This window comes from Mirounga leonina, unplaced genomic scaffold (assembly GCF_011800145.1).
Source record: "Mirounga leonina isolate KUSES-001 unplaced genomic scaffold, KU_Mleo_1.0 Mir_94, whole genome shotgun sequence".
Lineage (NCBI taxonomy): Eukaryota > Metazoa > Chordata > Mammalia > Carnivora > Phocidae > Mirounga > Mirounga leonina.
This window is the reverse complement of record NW_023270855.1, coordinates 39,271,287-39,288,008: the sequence shown is the minus strand read 5'-3', so window position 1 is coordinate 39,288,008 and position 16,722 is coordinate 39,271,287. Positions and strand designations below refer to the sequence as shown.

Sequence of the window (16,722 nt, the reverse complement as noted above, 5' to 3'; positions counted from 1 at the left end):
AGTGATGAAGGTTAACATCACCAGTAGTAAGTCATGTTGATAGCATGTATCCTGATAAGATGTGATGAGAAGGAAGGACACTTTACTTCTGTGGTATTCTTTCCCTGCAAAGCATAACTCCAGTCTGATCATGAGAAAACATCAGATGCTGAAATTAGGGGACAGTCTACAAAACACCTGACCAGTACTTTTAAAAAAAACTGTCGAGGTCATGAAAGACAAGAATAGACTGAGAAACTGCCACAGTTTAGAGAGACTGAGACATGAGCGCTAGATGCAACATGATATCCTGGATGGAATCCTGTAGCAGAAAAAGGACATTAGTGGAAAACTGGTGAAATCCAAATAAAGTTTAAAGTTTAGTTAAAAACATGGGGTGCCTGTGTGGTGTGGTTGGTTGAGCGTCCAACTCTTGACTTCGGCTCAGGTTGTGATCTTGGGGTCATGGGATCGAACCCCACATCAGGCTCTGTGCTCAGCATGGAGTCTGCTTGAGATTCTCTCTCCCTCTCCCTCTGCCCACCCCCCACTCGTGCTCTCTCTCTCTCTCTCTAAAATAAATAAGCAAATCTTTAAAGTTTAGTTAAAAACAAACAAAAATCATCCTACCAAAACCCTAGGCTTCCTGAGTCCTTCCTGCCTGAGAGCGAAGTGGCATTGATCAGCCCATCTCAGTTATAGCGTTTATATTCTAGCTTTACATTGCTTTTACCTTTGGGGAAGACTTTTTGGTTGTGTACTTCTTGTATCTGGGAGGCTCTGGTGGATTTGGAGACAGGCTTATGATATATGTGACTGTCAAAGCCTGCCCATCACATAAACAGAATGCTGCTCGGCAGACTGCGAAAGAGGGGTGTGCACTCGGACCCTGCTTTTCCAACCCCAGTCCTTGCCGGTGTTTGATGACACAAATGACATTCCCTCCACCAGGAATTTCCTCCTTTTTCCCCTCCTCAAGGCAGTACGTTTAGACATTCTCACCTTTCAAGGCTTCACTTATATTTTACCTCTCATATAATTCCTTGTGTGATCACACCACAAAGTAATGTATTTCATATTCCTGTGACCCTAAGGCAATTATTCTTGATTTAGCGAATTATCTCTGGCTGGAAAAATGATGTCTTATATTTTTAAGTTCTTTAGGTCAGTTAGCCTGCCCTTCCTGTGGTGTTTAGCACACCTTGTTTTATTGTGTCTAGAAAACAAACAAGCTCCTTGCAAGGAAGAAGTCTTAAAAACATCCCTTGAAGCATCTTGGACAGTGTTTGCCGTGTTGTAGGCCCTCATTGAATGGCCAGTGAATCAAAGGAGTGAACACTTTAAAACACTGAAAGGAGGGATAGATGAGACACAAGTGAGTGTGAGCTGTATTTGGAAACCTGTTTTCCCTTTCAGAACATTCTGAGGCCATGAAGCTTCCTCACTCTCCTCAGAGTGCTAAATTATAGCAAGAGTGATGGCTGTCATTTGTTGTGAGCCTACTCTGAAGCAGGCTTCGTTCTAGACATGCACACTATTTAGTCCTCATAACAACTCTGAAATGTAGGCATCACTATTCTCATTTTATAAATCAGTCTACTGAGATTCAGAGAGCTGTAAGTCACTTGCCTTGGCTTACCAGCTAATAAGTTGCTGAATTGAGATTGGAACGCAGGTGTGCCTGGCGTCAAAACCCACTTTTCGGGACGCCTGGTGGCTCAGTTCATTAAGCGTCTGCCTTCGGCTCAGGTCATGATCCCAGAGTCCTGGGATGGAGCCCTGCATCGGGCTCCCTGCTCAGCGGGGAGCCTGCTTCTCCCTCTCCCTCTGCCTGCTGCTCTGCCTACTTGTGCTCTCTATCTCTCCGTCAAATAAATAAATAAAATTAAAAAAAAAAAACACCCACTTTTCTCCCTGTAAAGGTCAGTCCCTGGCACCTCTCTCCCCTTGTCTTTTCAGACCCATCCCTGGAAGACATGTGTGGCACTGAGTGTGCCCAGCTGGAGGAAGATGGGCAGCGGCCACCGCGGTGCACTTCAACTACCTCATCTCAGTCTGAGCCTTCAGAGCAGCTTAGGCGCCACCAAGGCAAGAGCCTAGCCTCCGAGGACCCCAAAAAGAAGAGAGCTCAGAAGCCCTCCCACATGAGGAGAAACATACGGTGAGCTGTGCTCAGGGTGAGAGGAGAAGGGAAAGAGTAGAGGTATTACCTTCACTTGAAGGCTGTCAGTAGCAGGACTGGTTTGAGCAGGGGAGTCTCCTTTCCGAAGAAGAAAAGTGTAAGCTGTGTGCCCCGATTAACAGTGGAGATGCAGCTCAGGATCACCTCAGGCTGTCAGAGGTTGTGGGGCAAATGTGGCAGGCGCTCAGGCTGTGCTGGGGAGTCTCCTACTCTCTGGAGGCCCTGGGGGCGGCCCAAGGATGATAGGTTGTTCTGGTTGGACTCTGTTTTTTCCTTTATTTTTCCCTTAGGTTTCATAACAGGAGGAGATAAAAGAAGTTGAATTCTCATTTTCTTTAGAGCTCAACTTTGGTTGGCAGGGGACTGTCTGGTCCAAAGCAGGGCTTTTTCCTTGAGCTAAGTGAGTGGCAGATGTGAGCTTCCTTAACTGTCCAAATCCCCCACAACCCTTCCTTCTGTTACAGCCCTTCTTTTGCTATTGAAAGGAGATCAATGTGGGGTGCCTGGGTGGCTCAGTCATTAAGCGTCTGCCTTCAGCTCAGGTCATGATCCCAGGGTTCTGGGATCGAGCCGCACATCGGGCTTCCTGCTCAGCGGGAAGCCTGCTTCTCCCTGTCCCACTCCCCCTGCTTGTATTCCCTCTCTTGCTGTGTCTCTCTGTCAAATAAATAAAATCTTTAAAAAAAAAAAAAAAAGAAAGAAAGATCAATGAGATCTTTTTCTCCTAACCTCATCTATTTTTTGTGGGGTTTTTTTTTAAACATAATAGCTTAAAAATTTTACTCCTGGGGCGCCTGGGTGGCTCAGTTGGTTAAGTGACTGCCTTCGGCTCAGGTCATGATCCTGGAGTCCTGGGATCAAGTCCCACATCGGGCTCCCTGCTCATCAGGGAGTCTGCTTCTCCCTCTGACTCTCCCCCCCTCTCGTGTTCTCTCTATCTCATTCTCTCTCGCAAATAAATAAATAAAATAAAATAAAAAAAATTTTACTCCTGGATATTTACCCCAAAGACACAGATGTAGTGAAAAGAAGGGCCACATGCATCCCAATGTTCATAGCAGCAATGTCCGCAATAGCCAAACCGTGGGAAGAGCTGAGATGCCCTTCAACAGATGAATGGATAAAGAAGATGTGGTCCATATACAATGGAATATTACTGAGCCATCAGAAAGGATGAATACCCAACTTTTATATCAACATGGATGGGACTGGAGGAGATTATGCTAAGTGAAATAGGTCAAGCAGAGAAAGTCAATTATCATATGGTTTCACTTATTTGTGGAACATAAGGAATAACATGGAGGACATTAGGAGAAGGAAGGGAAAAATGAAGGGGGGGAAATTAGAGGGAGAGATGAACCAAGAGAGACTATGGCCTCTGAGAAACAAACAGGGTTTTAGAGGGGAGGGGGCTGGGGGGATGGGTTAGCCCCGTGATGGGTATTAAAGAGGGCACTTACTGCATGGAGCACTGGGTGTTATACGAAAACAATGAATCGTGGATCACCACATCAAAAACTAATGATGTATCATATGGTGACTAACATAACATAATAAAATAAAATAAATTGTATGGTGATTAACATAACATAATAAAATAAAATTAAATAAAAATTTTACTCAAAGTTTGGGAAATAAAGATGCAGAATCATCTATAATCCTACTTTCCCACATAACAACTCTACTTTTTAATACTGTTTTTCAACTTGATGAATCATGAATTACTCTGTTTTACTCTTGATCTGTTATGTGCAAAGATGAATCTTTAGGGGCATGTCTCAGGAAGTTAAATAATATGAAAAAATGTTAGCCCAGAATCACCTGAGCCTTGTAGTCTCCCCCACCTCTTTTTTTTTTTTTTTTTAACCTTGCCTGTTGCATGGATGTATGGGACTGATGGGGCTTCTCTTCCTCCTGCCTCAGATCTGTGAGCTCAGCAATGAGCTTTTTAGCTTGACATTACATTGCCCAAATCTCAAGTAAACCAACCCAAGTGCTCACTCTTGTAATGTTTAGAAAGCTGCTCCGGGAGGATCAGTTGGAGCCGGTTACCAAAGCAGCACAACAGGAAGAGTTGGAAAGAAGGAAACGCCTGGAGCAACAGAGGAAGGATTACGCCGCCCCCATTCCTACAGTTCCCCTGGAGTTCCTTCCCGGTAAGCAGTGGAGGTGGCAGGAAAGGCCCTAAAGTGTAGGGAGAAGAGGCCTTGGGCACACACAGTGGTGAGGGGCAGATCTGAAATAAGACTGTGGCCTCTCAGGAATCTTTTTGAGTCATTCAGTTTCTTAGGAGCAAATGATCAGAAACATCTAAAAATTTAAGATGGGTAAAAATGTACCCCTCAGGGGTCCCGGCTGGCCTAGTGGGTAGAGCATGAGACTCTTGGTCTCAGGGTTGTGAGTTCAAGCCCCACATTGAGCGTAGACTTTACTTAAAAAAAAAAAAAAAAAAGAAGTAATTGTGTGTGTGTGTGTGTGTTTTTTTTGTTTAATGTACTCCTTGGATCTTACTTGAATTTTTTTCTACCATAACTTTGGATCTTAACATGCCAAGGGATTAGGATCTTTTCTAGTGGTCAGGTGGACACCAGGAGGTAAGAACCAGTAAAGACAAGGGAAGTTAGAAAGGGGACTGAGGTATTTGAGACACCCCTCTGCTTCTCTCCTCAGGGGATAGTCCCCTTGAGAGCAACAAAGGAAAAAGGCTGAAAAGTCATTTGGGGCGGTAGGTTTGAGCTAAATGTGGTTTTGACATTCCCTTCCATCTTTCCTTCCCTAGAGGAAATTGTCTTAAGAGCAAGCGATGGTCCGCAACTGCCTCCTCGGGTCCTGGCCCAGGAAGTCATTTGTTTGGACAGCAGCAGTGGCAGTGAGGATGAAAAAAGCAGTCGAGATGGTAAGGTCGAGCCAGAGGTCCCTCCACTTCCTCCTGACTCAATGTTTACCCTGAGTAATTGGCTGTACCTCTGAATCGAAATCAGTCCTTCCCCATTCGGTTTGGGGTCCGACTGTGACAGATGTCCCAGAGTCTCCTTATAAATGTAGGGTTTTCCCTTGTCTTAACTTGAAGCTGGAAGAGAGAAATAATAAAACTCAAAATTTACAAGTGATGACAAGTTCTAACTTTGTTTCCATGCTGTAATGCTTTAATGATGGGCAGTAAATTATCTCCACTCCCTGGGTTTTTGTTTTGTTTTGTTGGTTGTCTCAGAGGTGATTGAACTGAGCTCTGGAGAGGAGGACACTCTGCACATTGTGGACAGCAGTGAGTCTGTCAGTGAGGAGGATGAAGAAGAGGAGAAGGGTGGCACCCATGTGAACGATATCTTAAACCAGCGCGATGCTCTGGGGCGGGTCCTCGTCAACCTGAACCACCCTCCAGAGGAGGAGAATGTCTTCCTGGCCCCGCAGTTGGCACGGGCAGTGAAGCCGCATCAGGTACAACAAATCCTGACTCTCCTCTTTGTTTCCTTTCAGCTTCCTTGCTGAGAGCATCACCTGCTGGTGGCTTTTAGCATCACAGCCTGTGAAGTACTTGTTTGGTACCTAGAGCAGGTTATTGGAAAGGCCTGTGTCCTTCCTCTTAGCAGTTGATGCTTCAGGATTTCTGATGAATGGGAAGGGCAAGCTTTAGGTTTGCCCTATTGTGTAGAAGGTGCTGGGTCTCTCAGCTTAATGATCTTGAGCTTCCTTCTGTGAGATCTGCAAGATTGATTGGGATGCTGTCTGGAGGGCAGTGCTTTGATTAGGAAATTGATTTGATTCTGGAAGTAGTTCCAGAAGAGATTTAAGAGTCAGAAGTCTGAAGGACTTCTTGATAGGAGGGAACAGAGTGGTTTGTGTTGACCCAGAGCCCTGAAACAAGACCAAGTGGTGTTCCATGTGGAACCAAGTGGAACCAAGTGGAAGTTCCATGAAGACAGAGGTTGACTCAGCATAATAACTCTTAATAAGAACTGCTCCTCATGGAATGGGCTATCTTGAGGTAAGCAACCAAGGGCTGAGTGAGAGACGCTGTGAAGAATTTGGTACTGCAGGAACTTTCCAAAATGCTTGGTGAGACGTGAAGGAGCGGCGGCTGCCTGAGCTGCCTTCCCGCTCCCCCACACCGGCCTCGGCCCTCTCACCTGCTGTAGAAAATGGTGAAAGAAACCACTTACTATGATGTTTTGGGGGTCAAACCCAATGCCACCCAAGAGGAATTGAAAAAGGCCTACAGGAAACTGGCCTTGAAGTACCACCCTGATAAGAATCCAAATGAAGGAGAGAAGTTTAAACAGATTTCTCAAGCTTACGAAGTACTCTCTGATGCAAAGAAAAGGGAATTATATGACAAAGGAGGAGAATAGGCAATTAAAGAAGGTGGAGCTGGTGGTGGTTTTGGCTCCCCCATGGACATCTTTGATATGTTTTTTGGAGGAGGAGGAAGGATGCAGAGAGAAAAGAGAGGTAAAAATGTTGTGCACCACCTCTCAGTAACCTTAGAAGATTTGTATAATGGTGCAAGAAGAAAACTTAGCTCTGCAGAAGAATGTGATTTGCGATAAATGTGAAGGCCGAGGTGGTAAGAAAGGAGCAGTCGAATGTTGTCCCAATTGCCGAGGTACTGGAATGCAAATAAGAACTCATCAGATAGGACCTGGAATGGTTCAGCAAATTCAGTCTGTGTGCATGGAGTGCCAGGGCCATGGGGAACAGATCAGTCCCAAAGATAGATGTAAAAGCTGCAATGGGAGGAAGATAGTTTGAGAGAAGAAGATTCTAGAAGTTCATATTGATAAAGGTATGAAGGATGGCCAGAAGATAACATTCCATGGTGAAGGAGACCAAGAACCAGGACTGGAACCAGGAGATATTATCATTATTTTAGATCAGAAGGACCACGCTGTTTTTACCTGGCGAGGAGAAGACCTTTTCATGTGTATGGACATACAGCTGGTTGAAGTACTGTGCGGCCTTCAAAAGCCAATAAGTGAGTAGTCTTGACAACCGAACCATCGTCATCACCTCTCACCCAGGTCAAATTGTCAAGCATGGAGATATCAAGTGTGTGCTAAATTAAGGCATGCCAATTTATCGTAGACCATATGAGAAGGGTCGCCTAATCATCGAATTTAAGGTAAACTTTCCTGAGAATGGCTTTCTCTCTCCTGGAAAAACTCCTACCTGAGAGGAAGGAAGTAGAAGAGCCTGATGAAATGGACCAGGTAGAACTGGTGGACTTTGATCCAAATCAGGAAAGACAGTGCCATTACAATGGGGAAGCCTATGAGGATGATGAACATCATCCCAGGGGTGGTGTTCAGTGTCAGACCTCTTAATGGGGTCAGTGAGTAACACTGCTGGCATTTTATATGCAGTAGTGAATGAGTGAAGGACTATAATCATAGCTCACTACTTGCTATTGTTTTTGTTTTAATATTCAACTATAGTAGTGTTTTAAAAGTTAAATGAAGAATAAACTCAAATATAAAAGCTAAAAAAAAAAAAAAAAGAATTTGGTACTGCAGATTTTTGCCTTAGATGGGCCATTGTGCCAGGTGAATGATTTTCTGTGTTTTCTCTTAGAAGACTGTCACCAGCCAATAGACTAGTCAGGGTTCAGGGAAACTTTTGTAGCCATTCACACCAACTGTCTGTTGTGGTATCTGCTCATTTACTTAATTCTGACTCGTTCCAAGATGAATAAAACTAAAGCCCTGGTCTTTGCCAGCTCCTTTAACTATGCCTGTGTTTGTCCCTTGTCAGATTGGTGGGATCCGGTTCCTGTATGATAACCTGGTTGAATCCCTGGAGAGGTTTAAGACCAGTAGTGGCTTTGGCTGTATCCTGGCCCACAGCATGGGTCTGGGGAAAACTTTGCAAGTGATATCCTTCATCGATGTCCTCTTCCGCCATACGCCAGCCAAAACTGTCCTTGCCATTGTGCCGGTAAGAGTTGGGGAAGGCATCATTTTGTCAGCCCTCTGAGGAGCTCTGGGTTAATGCCTTGCTGGGTACTGAAAAGCTCAATGAGCTCAACTTTGAGCTTCTTTCTTAAAACTCTTCCTGGACTTGGCTTTCTGACAGGTTAATACTCTTCAGAATTGGCTGGCAGAGTTCAACATGTGGCTTCCAGCTCCTGAAGCCCTTCCAGCTGACAACAAGCCTGAAGAAGTCCAGCCTCGCTTCTTTAAAGTTCACATCTTGAATGATGAGCACAAGTAGGTGGTCTACCTTCTCCTCTTTGCTCTTTCCTTTTAGACTTCTTCCCGGGGTCTGGATATCAAGGCAATCTATTTGCATATGAACCCTGTCTTCCCAGATTCTTTTTGGTTTCTCGATGTGCCCCCCACCCCTTATTACTCATTTTTTCCTCTACCTGGCTTTTCAGTAAAGTCAGTTAGGTAGCCTGGGAAATTTCTTATGTTCTGCTTGAAGATGCTTTTATATCCTGAAAAATATGCATATTTCGTCCTATTTTCCCAAGTGGATAGTAAAATTCAACATGACGAAATCAAACTGTCCACCTCCTCTTAACTTTTCACCTTTTACATTTCTCTTTCTTAGAAGCCTAATCAACAGTCTCTTTTTAGCACTGATCTACGGTTGACCTTTAATGGTACAACTTTCAAGCTTTGTAAAGTGCAAACTTTTGTTTTAGATGTAAATAAAATTATTTATATTTCCATTTCATAAATTCAACTTAATTTCCCAAATTCTAAAGCTATTTCTTGGTTCAAGCCAGCTATCCATGTTATCCTTTCCCCTCGCTGGCATGGATAATTGAGAAGATAGCCTTTGTTTTCTGCAGAGGCTGCCTTTTGTGATGTTTGGTCACACACATCAAAATGAGGAGACTGTGAGTGGCCTCCTAGATGGTTGATCACCTGCTCTTGTTTCTTGGGTTTCAGGACCGTTTGTCCACATGCAGTTAATGAATTAGTCAGGGTTCAGTTGTTTAGGAGTGGAGGAACTGTGCCGAGTGTCATCTGGGCTCTGCTGCTCTTTCTCCTTTATTGCTTGTCCTTGGCTCTTTACTCACCAGGGCCCGGGCAGGTAAAATGCAGAATATTGTCCTTGCTTTTACTACCTTGTATTTATTATGGGAATAACTTGAAATTCTCTCTCAAACGTAGAATTGTAGCCATGCATGTATATCCAAGGGAGTTGTCATCTTTTTTTTTTTTTTTTTAAGAGATGGAGAGGGTGTGGGTGGGAGTGGAGGGAGAGAGAGAATCTTAAGCAGGCTTCACGCCCAGCACGGAGCCCAACACGGGGTTCAATCTCACAACCCTGAGACCATGACTTGAGCCAAAATCAAGAGTCAGACGCTTAACCAACTGAGCCACCCAGGCGTCCCAGGAGTTGTCACTTTTGCTTGCCTTGTGCCGTTGCACTTCTGTTTTTCTGCTGTGTAACTGTCATTGGTGACCCAGTCCATCCTCAGTGACATGAGCGTCTCTGGGATGCTGGGGAGTCCTTGGACAGCTGGCCAGCCACGGTGATGCCGCCACTGAATGTATATCAGCACGGCTCTGCTTGTGAGCAGTTCTTCCTGGGGAGCAGTGGAAGCAGTAATTTTTTCTCTGTTCACTCTTGCAGGACAATGGCAGCTCGTGCTAAAGTGATGGCTGATTGGGTGTCAGAGGGTGGGGTACTGCTGATGGGGTACGAAATGTACAGACTCCTCACCCTGAAGAAATCCTTTGCCACAGGTAGATCGAAGAAAACCAAGAAACGTTCTCACCCGGTCATCATTGATCTGGATGAGGAAGATCGACAGCAGGAGTTTCGGAGAGGTGGGCAGCCTATCCCTGGGATACCCTTAGGGGTGGTGTTTTAGGAGAAAGGAAATAGGGTCTGTAGTGGCACCAAGGGAAATTTGAAGGTTATTGATATGAGTTGTATTGTCACGTGCCAGAAATCTTGGTCCCTAAGATCGGTGGGATGACCTCCCCTGGCTCTCAGAAGGTGCTGCTTTCCTTGCCTGCTGTGGAATTCTGGGTGGGCCATGCACAGGCTGGCTCAAGGAGACTCCCCTGTCCATTTGGCCCTGTTTCTCTCACAGAGCAGCTGGGAGAGTGACTGTTCCCCTCACCTCGCCCTAGAGGTGTTCTGGGATAGCATTAAGAAAATATTTATAAAGTATTTAAATCACTACCATACAGTGTGGTAATAATATTATGAATTTATAAAAGAATTTACCTCCGTTTTTTTTTTAGGGAAAGCCATTCTTCTCATAGTTGTAGTTCTGTTTCCTCTTCTAAGGGGTTTTTGCCCATTTGGGGACGAAAGTTTTTTTTAGGTTCAGTGGCTGTTTCATTTTATAGGTCTCTTCATCTGTAGATTGTTCTAGGTTTGCGTCTGTGGTAGAGCTGGGATGAATTTGCCATTTAGCAATGACTGGCAGGTAACTCCAGGAAGATTCTATCCTTTAGCTAACTCTCCACCAGCCAGCCTGCAGATGGTGCCAAGTCGCTGATGAGGGTGAGAGCCGACCGCAGTGTCTGGATGATTCCCATCAGTCTCACCCAGACCCGTTTTTAATCCTAGTCTGGTACTCTGTAAAGTCACGCTCTCTGCTACCCAGTTGGCATAAGCCCTAGGAATGCAAGGTGTTTTACTTTTAGCCTAAAGGAAAAAAAAGCAAAAATAAGGAAAGGAAAGAGGGAAAAGAGGTATTTACTGCAAGAGTCAATAGTCCAGGTTACCATGTCACACCAAATGCGCAGGAGCCTGGATGTTGGCTCCCTTTCACTAATGGGGGCTGACTCTTGCTTTCCTGCTTCCTTCATTTCTTCTGTCTCCTCCAGGGTGCACCCCTACTTCTCATATTGTTGACTAAGAGCAGGCCCTCTCACCCTCTGACTCCGGATCCTCTTCCCTCCCTAGAGTTTGAGAAGGCCTTATGCCGCCCTGGCCCTGATGTGGTGATTTGTGACGAGGGACACCGCATCAAAAACTGCCAGGCCAGCACCTCACAGGCCCTGAAGAACATTCGCTCTCGCCGTCGGGTGGTGCTGACCGGGTACCCCCTGCAGAACAACCTCATTGAGTACTGGTGCATGGTGGACTTTGTTCGCCCAGACTTCCTCGGCACCCGGCAGGAGTTCAGCAACATGTTTGAGCGCCCTATCCTGAATGGACAGTGTATTGACAGCACGCCTCAGGATGTCCGCCTAATGCGGTACCGGAGCCATGTCTTGCACAGCCTCCTGGAGGGCTTTGTGCAGAGGTGAGCCATCTTTAGGGCCCTGTCTTTTGAATCCTCAGAGAGACCTTGGTGTAATGGGCATGCATAGCTTTCCCAAAGGGGAACTGTTACAACAGGAGGGTCCCTTCTTAGTGGGTGATAGTAAAACTTCCCTTTTAATGAGTAGCTTTTCCTGAATAGCACACAAATGATGGATAGCCGCTGTTTCAGTCCTCTGAAAGTTTGGCCTAGAAGTGCTTCCCTCAGAAGTTAATCTTTAAAGCTTCTAGAGATACCTGCCACCTGCTTACTTGCTGAGAAGCAAAAGAGAGCTAGCCTTCTGCTGACTTAGTGAAAACACAGAAGTGCTGGTTCTCGGGGCATGGCCTCACCAGTTTTAGCATCTCAGTGGATGTAGATAGGGTAGTCAAAGCAATCCCCTTGTTTTTCCTTGTTAAGACGGCACGTGTGCAGAAAGCTTAGAGAAACAGGCCTGAATCTGGGTAGGAACCTGAAGTTTCCAATCTCTGCCACCCAGTCCTCTTTGCTCTAGTTCTTATCCTTAAAATGAGTTTCCTCTGAGGGTCACTAAACCAATCCTCATTATTGCAAGGCTGCTGTGAATGTGGAGATCCTCAAGAGGAGATGTGGCAGAAATGCAGAGTTCTTTTGTTTTCCTGCACTGACCCATCCTGGCCACACAGGCTTGACAATTCTGATCTCTGCCTTTGTAGGAGAGGCCACACTGTGCTGAAGATTCACCTCCCTGCCAAGGAAGAAAATGTAATCCTGGTGCGGCTCTCGAAGATCCAGCGAGATTTGTACACACAGTTCATGGACCGCTTCCGAGACTGTGGTAGCAGTGGCTGGCTGGGGCTGAACCCCCTTAAGGCTTTCTGCGTGTGCTGCAAGGTATGTTGAGGCCTCAGGGAATACTGACATATGGATGAAGGGTGCACATGGTCCCAAGGGAGTTATTTCTGCTGGGAGTCCTTGATAAAGGAAGAACAAAGTGAGAGGGGCCACCTTTGGTTGGCTGCATCAGAGAATAGGGGTCCCCAAGGAGAGATGTGCCAGTGTGTGCTGCACAGTTCCTAGGGGGGCCGCTAGTCATAGCCTAAGATAGAATTGGTGCTCCTTGCGGTTGTGCAGTTCATTTGAACAACTTGTACCAAATTTAAGAGATCACTTCCTTTCTCATTGGTTTTTTTCCCTTGCAAAGAAGGGGCAATGGAAGAACATTGCAGGACAGTTTTTGACTGCTAGTGTAATCAAGATTCAAGAAATATATAGCTTAGACAAGTTGTTGGGGTACCTTCTGTTTGATTCTGTGTTTAATGAGATTGAGATCTCTTTCATCCTGATAATGCTTGAGATGGTTTGAGGACAGAAGGGCCCAGGTATCTTTAGCACTAAGCTTCATGAACAGGTGAGCATTTTAGCACATCTTTAGTATGTGCTCCCTGTTGCGTAATGAGGGACCTGTTTCTTTGACAGCTCTCAGCCAACCTTTTGGGTATTATTCCCCATTGACCACTGCTTTAATAAGTCAGCTGAAGGTGTGTGTCAGGGGACAGATGGGATTTCAAAATGGTTTTTTTTTTTTGTAGCTATAGTCCTAGACCAGGGCCAGGGAGCTACAGCAGACATGGTCTTTGAGGATGCTACAGTGCCAACGTGCCCTTCCTGCCCCCCCCCACCCCACCCCTCTGGTCCCCTGCACCCCGGGATTTCTCAACTCCTGCCAGAAATAGTCCCTGAAATGACTTCTGGTTGGTCATCTGTAAGTCAGATACATTTGTCCATAGGGAGAGATTAGTCTTGTTTCATATAGTAGTCGGCTGTAGCCATGCAAAACGGGAACATTATTATTCTTATTTAAATAAGAAAGCAAGGCTTTTGACATAGCCTTTCTGATTATGTACCAAACATATGGGCATGCCCACTGGTAGGAACTCTTCCACTCGTGTTATGGCGGTCACAGTTGGTTAGTTAAAATGAATGTGTAGGCTCTTTGGCTATGAGGGGGTTGGAGATGCTCTGATTTTTGATGTGACAGTGAATGCTGTGGGAGGTGTGTGTTTGAGCAAGTGCATGTTTCCAGACTCCCTGGGATACCCTTAGACTGTTCTCTGCCCTGTGCCACTTCTCCTTTAACTTGAACCTCAGATCTGGAATCACCCGGATGTGCTATATGAAGCCCTTCAGAAGGAGAGTCTGGCCAATGAGCAAGACCTAGATGTGGAAGAGCTTGGCTCAGCGGGGACTAGTGCCCGCTGCCCGTCACAGGGAACAAAAGGCAAGGGGGAGGACAGCACCTTGGCCTCCTCAATGGGAGAGGCAACCAACAGCAAATACCTACAGGGGGTTGGCTTCAACCCTTTCCAGGAGCGCGGCAACAACATTGTCACATATGAATGGGTGAGTCAAGCAGATCCTTCTGTGCCCATAAACCACTGCTGAGAATGGTACAAATCCTATGTGGGGAAAGGGTGGGGGTTGCACAGTGTACTGTACTGCCAAGGTCTCTGCGGGGGATTATAAAGTTGTCCATGAGCTTCTGCTTTGGGAGGAGTGAATTTTAGATCTAGTGTTCTGGCATGGACCTGCTGTAAGCTGCCTCATTTCTCTCTTGCAGGCCAAGGACCTTTTGACTAATTACCAGACTGGGGTCTTAGAGAACTCTCCCAAGATGGTACTGCTTTTCCACCTGATTGAGGAAAGTGTGAAGCTTGGGGACAAGATTCTCGTGTTCAGGTAGGAAGAGAAATTCCCCTATGACATCATGTATCTGTAGTAGAGTGACACAGCCCCTACAGAGTGAGACCGTCTGGGGTCGCCACAACTCCCCCTACTTTTTTTTTTTTTTTTAAAGATTTTATTTATTTATTTGAGAGAGAGAATGAGATAGAGAGCATGAGAGGGGGGAGGGTCAGAGAGAGGCAGACTCCCTGCTGAGCAGGGAGCCCGACGTGGGACTCGATCCCGGGACTCCAGGATCATGACCTGAGCCGAAGGCAGTAGCTTAACCAACTGAGCCACCCAGGCGCCCCCCCCTACTTTTTTTTTTTCTTTCATGCCTCTGCAGCCCAGGGCTTCTTGTGAGGACCTTCTTGCATTTCATCTCTTTCTTGGAGTTTCTTATTTTGCCCAATGTGATTTCTCTGCAGAGAACAATTTAAACATTAGGGAATACTGACATCAGAGGTCATAGTCTAATCCTTCAAATTATGGCCCAGGTCAGATCTGGCCTGTGGCCTGCCTGAGAGCTAGTTTTTACATTTTTTTTTTTTAAGATTTTATTTATTTATTTTAGATAGAGTGTGCGTGTAAGCAAGCTGGGTGGTGGTAGGGCAGCCAGAGGGGGAGGGAGAGGGACAAACAGACTCCCCACTAAGCATGGAGCCCAACGTGGGGCTCACTCTTACGACCCTGAGAGCCAAAAGAGAGACCTGAGCCAAAATCAAGAGTCAGACATTTCAACCAACTGAGCCACCTAGGCACCTAGTTGTTACATTTTTAAAGGTTTTTTTTTTAAAGATTTTATTTATTTATTTGAGACAGAGAGAATGAGAGAGAGAGAGCACATGAGAGGGGGGAGGGTGAGAGGGAGAAGCAGGCTCCCCGCTGAGCAGGGAGCCCGATGCGGGACTTGATCCAGGGACTCCAGGATCATGACCTGAGCCGAAGGCAGTTGCTTAACCAACTGAGCCACCCAGGCGCCCCTTTAAAGGGTTTTTTAAAAAAAGAAGAAGAATATTTGACAGATTGTATGTGGTCTACAGAGCCTAAAAATATTTACTATCTGGCCCTTTACAGAAAACATTTGCTGACTTCTGGTCTAATGTGCTTCGGTCTTTCCCCAGCCTTTATTTTTATTTTTTTTAATTAAAAGATTTTTGTGGGGGCACCTGGCTGGGTCAGTCAGTAGAGCATGCAGTTCTTACTTTCAGGGTTTTAAGTTCAAGCCCCACGTTGGGTGTGTAACTTACTTTAAAAAAAAATTATTTGTTTATGTATTTATATATTTATTTTTATGCTTTGTGTATAAAGTCAAATAAGTAATGTGATTTGTTCCAGAGTCACATTCTCAGTCTGGCCAGAACTGTGATGTCCATCAAGACCTGACTCCTCAGGGAAACAGATATAAAATTGATTGTTTTTGTTGTTGTTGTTCTGACTAGATTATGCTCCAATGAGAGCTAAATGGCAGGAGCCTGGCTTGGGAGCCTCGCAGAGTGAGGGTTTCCATGGGTGACACACTTTGAGAGGATACCAGTGATTCTAACTGGGGGAGTCTAGTGTTCCATTTCAAGTTATCACTTCTGAGGAGACTGCCTCTCTGTATAACTTGAAAGTAGCCAAGTGATTCTGTCTCCTTAGTAAGACCCATAATATTGATTGTGACCTATAATTAGATCTTACGTATATTCATGTAATGTTAGTTTTTAAAGCTGATGCTGTTTGTTACTATGCACTGAGCTAAACCCCAGAATTTTTCAATTGAGGAAGTAATAGGGTAGCAGATTTAGTGGGGTGCTGACAATAAGTGTATAGATGACTCTGCTCCCATTATGAGCTAGGGAGAACACCCTTGGTGGTTCTTTGTGGGGTTACCTCTCATGGGGTACAGGTTCTGGAAGCTCCCACTGTCAGAAGGCTGCACATGATGGTGAGCCCATTGGGGAACAAGATTCCCTTGGGTCTGAGAGCCTTCTGAACCAAATGTTGTTCCTTCCAGCCAGAGCCTTTCCACCTTGGCTCTCATCGAGGAGTTCCTAGGGAAACGAGAAGTGCCCTGTCTACCTGGTGCTGATGGGCAAGGAGTACAGAAGTGGGTTCGAAACGTCAGCTACTTCCGTGAGTTCATTGCTGCTTTGTTGCTGGAGTCCTGGCAGGGTCTCCTTAAGGGTTCTCTTTCTTTCTCTGCCTTTTTATCTTCTACTCTGTTCTCCATCAAATGCATAGGAGTATCTGGAGTAGCCAAGGAGCAAGGAGATATTGAGAGCAAGCTGCTGTGTGTGAGGCATTATACTAGGGGCTGGGAAGCTTGGGCAAGATAGGGGAGATCTGAGAAGTAGAAGGCATAAGCCTTGTCTTCATCTGACAACTCCAGGACAAATACAAAGTAGCACTGGTCGAGTGCCCTAACAGGTTCTAAGGAGAACAGAATCATTGCGGGGAGGATGGTTGGAGAAGGCTTCCTGGAGGAGGTGGAACTTGCAGTAGACTTGCAAAGATGGGGAGAATTTAAATATATAGAGTTAGTGTGGCCCAAAGGTCATTCTAGGAAGAAGGAGCAGAGTGAATATAAATAAGCTCAGATCATGCATTCTCTATAGTGGAGATAGTGTCCCTAAAGGGGTGAAAATTAGTTCTTGAGGGG

General features: G+C 45.5%; 1 protein-coding gene and 1 pseudogene across 3 annotated transcripts in view; both read left to right on the top strand.

The window, feature by feature from the left end:
• Nucleotides 1-16,722, top strand: part of RAD54L2 (RAD54 like 2) — a 109,040-nt gene that overhangs the window by 79,481 nt on the left and 12,837 nt on the right. For all 3 annotated transcript variants that reach the window (XM_034998372.1, XM_034998370.1, XM_034998371.1), the window contains 12 exons: nt 1,939-2,140; nt 4,178-4,317; nt 4,941-5,057; nt 5,373-5,599; nt 7,910-8,092; nt 8,231-8,364; nt 9,746-9,942; nt 11,036-11,378; nt 12,071-12,248; nt 13,506-13,757; nt 13,975-14,093; nt 16,078-16,196. In XM_034998372.1, the coding sequence (XP_034854263.1) occupies nt 1,939-2,140; nt 4,178-4,317; nt 4,941-5,057; nt 5,373-5,599; nt 7,910-8,092; nt 8,231-8,364; nt 9,746-9,942; nt 11,036-11,378; nt 12,071-12,248; nt 13,506-13,757; nt 13,975-14,093; nt 16,078-16,196 (2,211 nt within the window). The remainder of the gene's footprint in view (nt 1-1,938; nt 2,141-4,177; nt 4,318-4,940; nt 5,058-5,372; nt 5,600-7,909; nt 8,093-8,230; nt 8,365-9,745; nt 9,943-11,035; nt 11,379-12,070; nt 12,249-13,505; nt 13,758-13,974; nt 14,094-16,077; nt 16,197-16,722) is intronic.
• On the top strand, nt 5,611-7,840 carry LOC118005950 (annotated as a pseudogene).